A 12,836-nucleotide genomic window follows, 5' to 3' on the forward strand; every position below is an offset into this window, starting at 1 on the left:
CCATCATTAGGTTATTCCTTGGCAGGCACTGTAGGAAAGCGGGAAAATTTCCTGCGTGTGAGAGGATCTTATAGAGGAAAGAATGGAAAATCCATTGTTAGAGGATTTGAAACTGGAGAGCTGAAATCCTGCTAGTTACACTCTGGGGAACCATACTGCATAAGCCTTCAGAGAGATGAATTAACCTTTTTTCTCTCAAGGGTGTTTTACCCACCATCACCATAGTCATCTTGGGAAAAAAAGGAACTCTGTTTGTTTCCTCACCTTGCAGACAGGTTGTATTGAGAAGTGTCATCCTCTAGCCAGGTGTCTTCACACCATTTAACTGGGTTAAAAAAAGCTGTTCCCTGTGCTAAATTGCTTCCTCACTTCTCAAGCCGTGAAAGCCTTTTCTCTCTCTCATGTGTCCATGTTTCACTCCTTCTGGGGAGACAGCTGGTCTTTTTTTTTTTTTTTTTCCTAATGCATTCTGCTCTTTCAATGCCATCTCTGAGACAAATCAGGTCATGATTTGTCAGATCCACAAAAGCACTGAGGTGACTCAATCCTGTGAAATGAATGGGAGTCAGGTGCCTAAATGTCTGTGTGAGTCTGGGCCCATGTGATTTTGAGTAGGAACATACATTGTGCTCTAGTCAAGACTAGGGCATGGGCTGAGACCCAGCTTAACCTCAAAAGTACCCCAGATGATTACTTGTTACAGCAGTACTTCATTTAGCTAACTGAAGGAAAGTTTTATTCATATATGTTGGTGCAAGTGTCATGAAAAAGGAATGACTTGAGGTCCCTGTATCTTTCCACAGGTTGGGTTTTTTCATTAATAACTGGGTATCATATTTCCTTGGGGTTGTAAAGCAAGTTATTGGTAACTGTCACTGGTCCTATTTATGTCCAGATTCTGGACAGTATTGATCTCTTTTCTGGTGAAAACTTTGTAAGTCCTAAATCTGAACTCATTACTCAAGGGTTTCACAATACCAGGAGGTGGCAGTGTGAACCGAAGGGCTCTGGGATTTGGTGTTAAAGAGGAGCTCCCATCTAAGGACAGAAAGGGGTGGGATACCAGGGTGATGGCTGAGTGTATAGAAGCCTGATCCTAGGATGAACATTAAGGAGAGGCTGCCACATTCTGTATGTTGGAGGGCAGAGATACATCAGGAAAAGGAGACCTATGGAGAGGGACATAGGACACCATGTAGTATTGAAAGGTCTTTCAGTGGTGCAGTAAATTCTTTCTTGATCTCTCCATCCCAGCATCCAAAATGCAAAACTATGTAATTCTTTTTCCAAGGCCAGACACACCACAAGAGACAAGTGGACAAACAGCAAGCAAGGACCAAAGCAGTCAGTCCCCTCCTTTCTTGCTGTTAGCCTCACTCTGTGGCTTCAAAAGCATGGACTATCTGGAAAACATCTAGCTTCTCAATTTTTTCTCTCCTTATGTATCAGCCTGTGGAATATTTAGAAGGGTCAGGAGGTCACAGTAGCACACTCTTCATTCTTTGCTTGATTTTGACCCCTCTGTAAGCTGTGGAGGTGGAAGGTGGAAGGGTGACCAGCGATTAGAAATCTTCTGGAATCATGACTCTATGCAGTTTCCAGATTCCTGGTACCTACAGACTAACCTCTGCTCCAGCTGTATCTTAAACATTAGCATCTTATCTCATACTCTCTCATCTATGTGACAGCTAAGAAGGTTTTACTTACAGGAACAGTCTGCCTGGGAAGGGATGTCCTAGAAACCTGGAGGTGTGGCAGACAAGCAGATGGAGATGGTGACAGGATCACCCCTCTAGGATTGGAAAGATGTTGTAGACTGTGCAGAGACAGAAAAGCTTATCAGTGTGTTTCATAAAGGCAAAGGTTTGCATGCTGCCTTTGGTGGATATGTGGGGGTGGTCTCAATAAAAAAATGGACTATACATGTCCTTATATACATCCATATAGTTATGTATTCACAAATCTCAGTAATTTCAAGTCCTGTCATTGAAAGATCTAACATTTGTTTCACACTAAATGAAACAGAGGCTGTGTAAAATGACAACACATTGCATGCACACTTGAGATATCAAGATTATGTCAATATTAAGTCCTAGTATGAGTTTACTTTACACATAAATGTGTAAACGAAGGGGGTGGGGGTGATGGAATACTAACGTATGAAACCTGTCCTTACCAGACCTGATTCCTGGCTGAAAGCTCTAGATTCTGTACAAACATTAGTAATAATAGTCATATTATTCCAACCACAATACTACAACCAAGATGTCATAAACACATGGCAGATAAATAAGGCAGATTTCTTGTTTTCCACTGAGATGCTCATGAATACATCCTGGCAGGGCTGACTCACTCTTTAGCTTTCCAAGAAAGATAAATTGCTTTCCAGGAGCTTCATTGTATACAGGTTATTTTTGATCAGCTTCCTTAATTAAGGTTTATCTGCTGTGTGAGCAATCCACAGATAAAGACCCCTTGTCTTTTTCTGTGTTAGCGAAGTTTCCCTCTGAACAATCTGGTTCTCACCCAACCCATGTTGTTATACAACATGACACACATAATATAGGGATGCCATGTCCTACCCCAGAAGTAGATGCAAGCCTGAAAATAAGACATTTCAAATGCCTGGGATGATTCAGTGGGTAGGGACTGAATAGAAATGGTGTTCCTGAGGGCCACAGTTGGCACAGACAAACTATTAGTACTTTTTTTTTCATCCATGACTTGAAACTCCACCTCTGCCCCAGCTTTATGTTTCTTTCATATCTGAAATTATGCTGAGTGCATCCTGTTGGAAATACATCTTGTGATTGCAAACTTGGTGATATGGCAAGGACTCATACTGATGTTATCCCAACTGGGATAGCAGGACAATGATTGCATTAGAATAGCAAAGGAAAATTAAAGCTCTATAATGCCATAGGTGCAGGTGAGAGTTTTCAGTTTGACCTCCCTGGAGAAAAAATTGTTCTCCCATTCCCTGCCAGGCAAAGGGCTGTCTGGTAGTCACAGCTCTCTGCAAGTTTATCTGTCAGGGTGGAAGGAGAGGCAGCCCTGTTCAACCCTATTCTCAAATATGGTGGCTAGTGGCCTAGCAACTTCAGCTGCCAGTTCCTTCAGCACCCATGGATGTATCTCATCAGGTCCCATGGACTTGTGCACTTTCAGGTTCTCTAGGTGTTCCTGCACCTGGTCTTCACTGACTCTGGGTGGTTCTTCACTCTCCCAGACCCAGCCATTGCCCTCCATGACTTGGGTGATGTGGCTCAAGTGGTTACCAGTCCAGTCTGAAGCAAAGAAGCCATTGAATACTTCAGCCTTCCCTATATCCTCAGTAACCAGATGACCTGGATCCCTCTGTAAGGGCCCCACATTCTCTCTTATTTTTATTTTTCTCTGTTATATCTTCAGAAACCTTTTTTTGTCGTCTTTAATGTCCCTGCACAATTTGACTCCATCAGGGCTTCATCTTTTCTAACCTGGTTTCTGGTTTCACAAATAATTTCCTTGTAATCCTCCCAGGTTACTTGCCCTTGTTCCCACCCTTTGTGGATTTCCCTTTTGTTTTTGATTTTGGCCAGGAGTTGCTTGTTTATTCTTTTTAGGGATGAAGTGCCAAGGAGATGATCCTTAAAGTCAAGCAGCTTTCCTGGGCTCCCAAATCCTTCCAGGGTCTTGTCCCATGCTACTCTACCAAGGAGGTTCCTGAATAGGTCAAAATTGGCTCTTCTGAAGTTGAGGGATTCAAGATTGCTGAGTGTGCCCTTTTTTTGATCCATGATCTTAAACTCCACCATTTCATCATTGCTGCAGCCAAGGCTGCCCATGAGCTTAACATTCCCTACCAGCCCTTCTCTGTTGGTGAGTACAAGGTCTAGCACGGCACCTCTCCTCATTGATTCCTCTGTCACTTGGAGGAGGAAGTTATCATCAGTGCATTCTAGGAATCTTCTGGACTGGTTGTGTCTCTCTCCAACTGATGTTAGAGTGAAATAAAGCCTATGGCTGGAACTTTAAGGTCTTGTGGTTGTGTATAAATTGTCTTTCCAGTCTCCTGACCCTGCTGCATTTTGAAATCAGCCATAGTCCTTAGGGACAGAGTCAAAGTTAGGACCCCTAAGTGTTATAAAGTGATATAAAGGAGTAACTAGCTTTATCTTCACATTGCTGTGGCTGCAGTGTAATCCAGGCATACTCAGGCTCTCCTTATACTTGCTAGTCCAGTTATTATTTATGTTGCCACTGCAACACAGGACTTACTTTGAGCTGCAGAACTTGCCTAGGCAGCTGGGTGATGAACATGTTAATTTAAAAGTACTCCGGATTTGTTTCCCTCACCTTGGGCTGAAATGGGCCAGATGCTGAAGAACAGTGTTGAGTTAGCTATGCAATCAAAAGACATGCATAAATTATTACAGCATGCGAATGTCTTGCATCATCTTGGCACATAACCATCACCTGCTCTCTGATAAGCTAGAACGAAGATGAAAGCCTGCTCTCCATATCACCTCGCTTAATACCCTGGGGGAAGTGTAGATGTAACTGCTCAGCTATGCCCTGTGATAGGTACAATCCTGGGCATGGTCAGGAGCATGAAAACTCTACTGAAATCTGTGCATTAATATCATATATTGTGTAGTCATTCACAGGCTTTTTCAGTCACGCTCTACGTAAGCACCCTGGTGCCCAGTCTCACTCCCAGACTGTTGTATACAGACCCATCCATCCTCACCATATGCACAGCTGTGTGGAGCTGCTCTTTTCCTTGATAATTTGGAGCTGCTTGTTCCTTGGCCACCATACTTGGCTCAAGTTAACCCCTGTTTACTTGGGGGATGATCCTAGGTGTGCACCAGTGCTCCCAGGGGACCCAGGGGGAGATAGTGGGTACCACCTCTGGTATGCCAGTGGCCAAGTGCTTGGTACAGTGGTACAGCTTGGCTCACACATGTGTGCCTGACCCTGTCTCACACTGTGGAAATGATCACTTCCAGTCTGTTTCCCAGTGAGTGCTGCCAGTGGGCCAGTCCTCTGTCCCCCTCTTCACAGGTATGGTATTTCTAGTGCCATGCTGCAGTGTCTTCTTCCTTACTCCTGCTGCTTTGCTGTTCTTAAATGTATTTATAGGCTGTCCCTTCTCTCTGCTCTTCTGGTCCTGGGCCTTCTCCAGATGACACCTCTGAGTCGCAGTGGCCCAAGGAGCTTCTTTCCTCTTCCCACCCAGGAATAAAAACTTGCTGGTTTTCTCTGCCATCCCATTTACTTTTGTGACCTGAGCCAGTGTTCGAAACCAGGTGCAGACAGCAAAGAAGGCAGTGGCCCTGCTTCTGAGAAGCTCTTTTGAACACTTCCCAGTGGGAATATTAATAGAATAGTGTCCTATCATCAATATGCAGCTGAGCTGTTACTTGCCCAAGGGCAGCTAAGTATTGGGGTGAAGCATGCTATGTCCTGTGAATTCAGTGGGGGTTTACAATCAGTGCATTATCTGTCTGCAGCAGACCAGCATAAGTCACAGGCTCTATTTTGGTCCCATTTAAGACTGTAATTCACGGCATAAGTATAAAAAAAAGGGAAATGTCTGTTCTTTGTTGCGAGCCTGGATTCTCCCCAGTAGTCAGAGAAATAATAATAATCTGCTGAGATTGTTAAGACTGATATCTATCTGCCTATTATTCCTTCATTGAAACCATGAGTCAGGAGCAGAGGCAAAGTGTTTGGAGTGCTTGCAGGCAAGGCATTTGTGAGGAGTGCATCCTGTGAATATCTGTGTATGCCTGACAGCACGCAGCTGTGGTGGGGTGGGCAGCACTACTATTCTCTGTTGGTAATCCAGAGCCAAAAATCTATACAGGATCAAACACTTGGTGTCATTGGAATCACACACCTGTGAAACAAGGTGTCATTAAAAATAAACAAAGGCTTGAAGGCAAAGGTGGATTTGGAAAGACTCTGAAATTCTGCTTTTGGGAAGAATGTTTTGAAAATTAGTAGGGGAAAAAAAAAAAAAAAAGGATATTTCAAAACGGATGTGAAAATAAATCATGGGAATAGAGACAACCCAGCTGGTGCAAGGTGCTTTCAGTATTGCTGACAGAGATGATGAGGTGCTTTAAATTCCTTTTAAAAATCCCCTGTGTATGTCCAGCCCTAGGATGAAATTAGAGCCACCTGGCTTCAAGCCCACACCAAATACAAAGGCTGATTTGAAAATTGTCACTGGTAGGCAAGAGGGAAAGGTAGGACTTTCCCAATGAAGCCAGAGCCTGGGCTGCATCTGGAGAAATCTTAACTTTTCTCCCTGTTTCCTCCTCTGCCCTCCTCCCTTGTTCTCCAAAGGTTGAAAAAAATGAGGACGGAGACCAAAAGATCGAGCAAGATGGCATCAAACCAGAAGATAAAGCTCATAAGGCAGCCACCAAAATCCAGGCCAGCTTCCGCGGACACATAACAAGGAAAAAGCTCAAGGGGGAGAAGAAGGGAGATGCCCCGGCATCCGAGGCCGATGCCAGCGACAAGAAGGAGGAAGGCCCCGCCGGCGGAGCAGCCGAGAACAAAGAGAGCGAGGCTCCCGCTGCCACAGAAGCGGCCGCTGCTGACAGCGCCCAGCTGGAGGAGGGCAGCAAAGGCAGCAGCGCACCAGCCGAGGAGAAAAAAGGGGACGGAGGCGCCGAGACGAGCTCAGAGAAGCCAGCCCCACAGGCTGCCACTCCTGCTGCCTCCTCCTCCTCGGAGGAGAAGCCCGCTGCTGCCGCTCCCGCCGAAACGGAAAGTGCCACTAAAGCTTCCGCTGATAACTCGCCATCCTTGAAGGCTGATGAAGCCCAAGACAAAGAGGAGCCTAAACAAGCCGATGTGCCTGCTGCTGACACCACTGCCACCGCCACCCCTGCCGCAGAGGATGCTACTGCCAAGGCAACAGCGCAACCCCAAATGGAGACAGTGGAGAGCAGCCAAACCGAAGAGAAGACAGGTGAGTGAATGCCTTCCTAGGGAATGGGCCTCTCCAGAAATGGATACCTCCTGTTGGAGATGCACACCTGAGGTTGTCCAGCAAGAGCTGGTGTGGGGGTTAGGCTGGGGGTTAACAAGGGAACTCCCCTGCTGGGCTTTAGGGGTGGGGGGAGTTGCATGTTTTTGCTTAATACCCTCTTCCGTGCTTCCCATCAGCTTTTGGAAATACTGCACCTTTTCTCAAGGCTCCTTTTCCTCTAGGTGGAGGTGCCATCCTGCCCTTCTTATCATGATGGAGTGTCATCCAGCTGGGAATTTGGAGGCACCTGGGAGATCTCCCCAAGCTCTGTAGATGCTAAAGAGGGAGATGAACCTTGCCTGTTACACTAGAACAGGCAGCTCCACTGGGGCAACAAAACAGCCCAAGCTGATACCAGCTCACTAGAGACTGCCAACTTGACCTGAAAGTCTCACAAGACAAAACCACTCTCATACTGCAGGAGGCTGTTTAGCCTTGCTGGTGGGAGGGTCAAGAAGGAGCTAACAGGGTCTTTTTTCCATCTACTTGCGAATGAACGAGATCTGGTGCAACCACATCCTAGTCAGGAATATCTTGTTACCAGCATGGCTTATAGTTTCATCCACAGCAATACTTCTAGTCTCTGTACTTGGAGTAGCCCAAGACAGCCATATCTGCATGAAGCTTTTAAACATTTCAGCTAGGTCACAGCTGTGTGGTAAGAGTATCAGGTAGGGAAAGAGAAGATTGGAGGCCCCGACAGCTCAGTGAGTGAGGACAGAAGAGAGGGATGAATGCAAACAGTCACTCTAGGAGATGCTTTCAATTCTTTGGTCTTGACTGAGTGCAGCTCTGCCTAACTAGTTCCCCTGTGAAGAGGTGAAAAGTTTTAAGAGGTAAAAGTGAGCATTTTTTTGACAGAAGCGTAGTGTTTGTAAACCACAAAGAAGATCTGGTTTTGGCTTATGGTACCGAGCTGGGCAGAAAATGCATCAAAGACCTGAGGATACGTTTGCTCTTGTTCTTTACCTTCCTTCAGAAAGAGAACATAAACAAAACAAAACAAAACAAAAAGAGGTAAGATCAGAGGTAGGCATGACATGAAACTCAAGAGGCAGTGCCAAGCACAGCTGCCCTCCACATTCATGAGACATTCGGCTGTTCAGAGCTTTCAGCATTCATCAGTTTGTTGGGGCACAACCATGGTGTATCACCTTGATAGTCATGAACAGCCCGAGGTAAATGTGACAGAGCCTCAGCATCCAGGCTTACACCTACTGATGTTTCTCCTCATTTCATTTGGTCCACTACTTCTCTTCCACAATTGCAATTCCCACTCTCAATTTAGACTTCCTAGATTCATAGCTTCAGGCAACTTTGATCCTGCTCAAGATAGTGATCAGATAGAAAAGAACAGATATGCAAGAGGACAGATAAGTACTGGAAAAGGAGTTTATGCAGAATAATTATGATTAAGGTATGGGCAAGGAGATCAGCCTTCTGGAGTGTGAGTCTAATCTCAATGTACACAGGAACAAAGGGTTGCTGGTTTTACCCCCTGTCATTTAAAACATTTCTAGAGGTAAGCCTTGAAATTGCATGGCCCATGTGGACTTTTTGTTATTCAGATTTCTAGCTCTTCTTACTTTGTGTAATAACTTTAGTGGCAAAATAAATGTCATGTGATCTATGTAATCTAATTTGGTATGTTGTATGCTGTACTTGTTTTTCATGCTTGGGCAAAGGTATAAACATCACTGGCAAAAACAGTGATTTGGCTTTGAATTAACATTCTCTACTTATTCAAATTAGTCTGCTTTAATGGATAGAGGTAGGAAATCTGTAGTAGCAGGCTATTTACTTTGCTTAATTTCACCTGTTTTGAGTTACCAGTCATCAAATAATGGTTTGTTTTTATGCAGTATTAGAAATTATTTGCAGATATCTTCCCTATGCTCTTGTTGGCTTTAACATCTTTTGAAGTGGCTAACCATTCATGGCCACATCATTTGAAGTGGCCATTTCAATGCATGATTAATTATGCATCTGCACATGATACTGTTACTTATGCAAATATCTAGCCAGCAGAGTAAGTTGGAAAATCTACAATCAAATTTATATTTAAAAATTCATTTCCAGCAGTTGAGTGTTTAAGACCAGTATGTGCATCTATTTATACTTATTCAGTATGCATGCTGTAATACTCAAGCTTACCAATGTTTGCAGAAAGCAAACATGGAAAGTGTGTGGCTGCAGCCAAACTGCTAGTCTCTTTAAAATGTTAATGAATATAGATTTTTTCCCTAAATTCCTATTCCAGTCTGATATCAGCCTTCCTGTCACAAACCTGAACAGCTGGGTAAGTGCCCCCAGAGCCATCTAAGAAAGAAATGCCAAAAAGATTATATAGGCCTTCTTGTCCATCTCTCTGAGGATGCTGGGTTGTGTTCTGCAATATACTCTATAGCACAGTGTCAATAGTAGTAAGCTGATTTCTCCTGAAAAATATGCCACAAAAGAGCATAATCACATAGAAGTTCCCACAGACAGCAAATATTTCCTGAGGGAAACCCCACGTATTCTTTTTCCTGGCTCCATCCTGTTATTCCCTCTCAACTCTCTAAATTCCTCTCTCATGGTACTTACCCTTTCCATGGACTTTTTTTAGACATTTTTTTTTGACATCTACCATGTCTCCATCTTTCTCCCAGTCATTCCCCAGGCAAGCCCAGCACTGGTGGTTGATGGCATGGCTGTGATGGTCATTCACAAATGGGAGGGAGAGCTACCTAACATCTGCCACTCCAGTCCTCCTCCAGTCTGGGGACAGATCCTCTTTCAGCTTCATCAGTCCCCTTTTCCCAGAAGTCACCCTCTTGGCTTTCAGAGGTCATCTTATCATTTCTGTGATCGAAGACTGGCACAGTACTATGCAGTGTCAGGCTGCCAAAAATAAATCAAATTGGCTCCTAGCCAGTGTCATTGGTTGGCTGGTTGCCATGGCATGCTTGGCTGCTACTACCATGAGGCATGCTGACCATTCTGCTTTTGTGCAGCGATGTTCATCTGCCTTGAATTTTACTACAATGGCTGTGTTGTATTATCTGTCAATATATCCCTTGGTGCAAACACAAGCAAAAAGCAAGGGCATTTTATTTATATCCAGAAGAGACTTTTGCCTTCATCTAAGGGCAGGACAAAAAAGATAGGAAGAGAGGACAGGAATAACTAACCAGATAAAGAGAAGTGCATTATTTTTAATGCCTAATATTTAATGTTTCTGGAGTGGAGGAGAGGTCAAGTGATTCTTCATACCAGTTGCTGATTCCCTGACAGTCCTCAGCTCTCCTTGTTCCTTAGTTCCACATACTCTACCTATCTGTTGGTAATGGCTTAGGAAATGGCTTGAAACAACCGTGCTGTATCCAGTATTAGTTGATCTGGAACCCCAGGTATTCCCAGTTGTACAGCAGGGCAGTTTCTAAGCAATCCTCATTGTATGAAAAAGTAGATGGAAAAAGCAGATGGAAAAAGTAGATGGATTCCGACCTGGCTAAGGCATTAAATGAGTCAGCGGGCTTTGTTCAGTGGTAGAGAAGGAAAACCTTTTCATTTTCTTCATGTCTTTTGGTAGGTGACTTGCACGCTAAGAAGGTACTCCCTTATCTGAGCATCCTTGCCAAAACTCATGTTTATAGGCTTTCTTGTTAACGATCCAACTTCTGCCTCTTTGGTGTTGTTCTTATGCTCAGAAAGGCTCCTTTAGATGATGCCAACCTGCTCAACAGAACAAAATTCAAAAGTGGTAGGAGGGAATTTATACATTACATCTGAATGAGGGAGTGAGACTTATTCTAGTCTAAGTTGCATTGGCTTAAATCTGGAGAGTGTTCATCAAAGTTATTGGAAAGAGTCTACATTAGCACAGATTTCAAGTGAGATCAACATCTAGCATGGCAGACTATAGAAGAAGATGGGCTACTCTGTGCCTTATGGGAAGGAGAGGAGGTGAATGTCACACAGTGTTAGATTCTCTTTGTACTTTCCCAGATTTTGGGGAAGAAACCTCCAGATTTTTCTATCACATCAAAAGAAGTCTCAGGTTGTCAGGTAAGAATACAACAGAACCCAAAAATATGAAAGACTAAATTGTGCCTAAGGAAACAAATGGATCTTCTTTTGCTGACAAATGAAGAATGCTTTCTCCTGTTTGATGAAATAGCTTTACAGTGGAGCAACTTCACAGCTGAAATGAAAAATCATGCAGTTGACAATTGCATTACATGTTAGCAGCTCAGCAGTTCCCCCAGGGACCTGTATCTGGCAAGCAAGGAGCACTGGAAGGCACCATCTTCTCTTTACCTCCTCAGAGGGAGCAAGTCCCAATGGATCCTTTTTTATGGTTTCAGGTTGAATCAGTTTTTTGTTTTCAGTTCAATCAGTGTACTGGCAGTACACTACTTTCTGCACCTAGGGATCACTGGCTATATAAAGATTTGGAAAGAGAGACAGTCTGTTGCCATGTACCAAGTAAAGGCACAACCTGTGTGAGGAATTTTAGTCTTGGCTCATGGGTAGCTGGCATGAGGCAGAACACCCTCACTGCTGTTCTTGTTTCGTGGAAGCTTATCTCTGCTGCTACACCTGGTAGTAGAGGAAAGAGATGCAAGTACACTAGTCTTGCCACGACTGCCCCAGAGGGAGTAAATATAAGTGTGCCAGCATTTTCTTGTCTGTTGAACTACTCCAGCAAAAAAATCAGAATAGAGATGCAATCTAGGTTACCTGCAACATGCTGGAAGGTGTGAAAGTATGTGCCTAGTTCTCAGTTGTACTGAAATTTTTAATCTTTGCATTGTGTCTACATGGGTATAAGGACTGCACAGGTATTTCACTACCTGCTTTGTATTGGTGCAAATAGCCATGTGAGGGGCAGGGTGAGGAAAGTGGGATGTCACAATTTTCCAGAGGACAGGAAACCTACACACTACCTGCTACAGGTGGATTTCCTTCTCTGTTGCAGTGAAATACTGTGTCTGGTCCCATGTGTGCTTCAGTTATGCTATTTTCTAATGAGATACATCCTCCTCTGTATAGGGAACTGTGCTGGTAGGCTAGTGGTGAAGCAGTATCTGACCTCTTTTAATGAAATCTTAGGTGTCACTAGGCATATTTACCTATGGCAAAGTGTGTGCTGACTCTGGAAAAGGCCTCTTGAGGAGAGCAGGTTAACCACTTTCTGCAACATGGACGTATAAGTTCTTTTGAGACTCCTGTAAGTAATGCATGGACACTCAGCTGGTTAATTGGTTTATTTTATGAAGAATGGAAGTTATAGAAAAGGTGATAGTAATCCTTTATCCCTTCTGATGTTGGGAAACACAGCTGTTTCAGTATCAGCCAACCCTCTCCTCATGGACATGATATGCTGCACAGAGTTCCTGTTCATAAGGATGTTGGCCAACCTCACTCTTCTTCATATCTTTATAGTATTCTTCCAACTGAACAAAGCTATTTGTCTTGAACCTGTAAAGCAGTGAACTTGCCAGATGGTACATCAAGGTCTGCTGAAGGTGTTATGCTCTCACACATCTCCATAGGAAGGAGCTCCTACAAGCAGTACTTGCAGGTGGTATTGTTTAAGGCAGTGCACTCTGCTGTCCCAGTATATGCTCATAGAATCATAGAACCATAGAATCACAGAATGGTTTGGGTTGGAAAGGACCTTAAAGATCATCTAGTTCTAAACCTCTTGAATGAGCCGGGATACCTCCCACTGGTTACCTGAAGCCCCATCCAGCTTGGAATTGACCACTTCCAGGGAAGGGGCAGCCACTGCTTCCCTGGGCAACGTGTGCCAGTG

At 44.1% G+C, this 12,836-nt stretch overlaps 1 protein-coding gene across 1 annotated transcript in view; it reads left to right on the top strand.

Annotated features, from left to right (window-relative positions):
* Positions 1 to 12,836, top strand: part of GAP43 (growth associated protein 43) — a 59,830-nt gene that overhangs the window by 29,317 nt on the left and 17,677 nt on the right. Inside the window, exon 2 of the mRNA XM_071760021.1 lies at positions 6,340 to 6,973. Within this exon, the coding sequence (XP_071616122.1) occupies positions 6,340 to 6,973 (634 nt within the window). The remainder of the gene's footprint in view (positions 1 to 6,339; positions 6,974 to 12,836) is intronic.

Source organism: Heliangelus exortis, chromosome 1 (assembly GCF_036169615.1).
Source record: "Heliangelus exortis chromosome 1, bHelExo1.hap1, whole genome shotgun sequence".
Lineage (NCBI taxonomy): Eukaryota > Metazoa > Chordata > Aves > Apodiformes > Trochilidae > Heliangelus > Heliangelus exortis.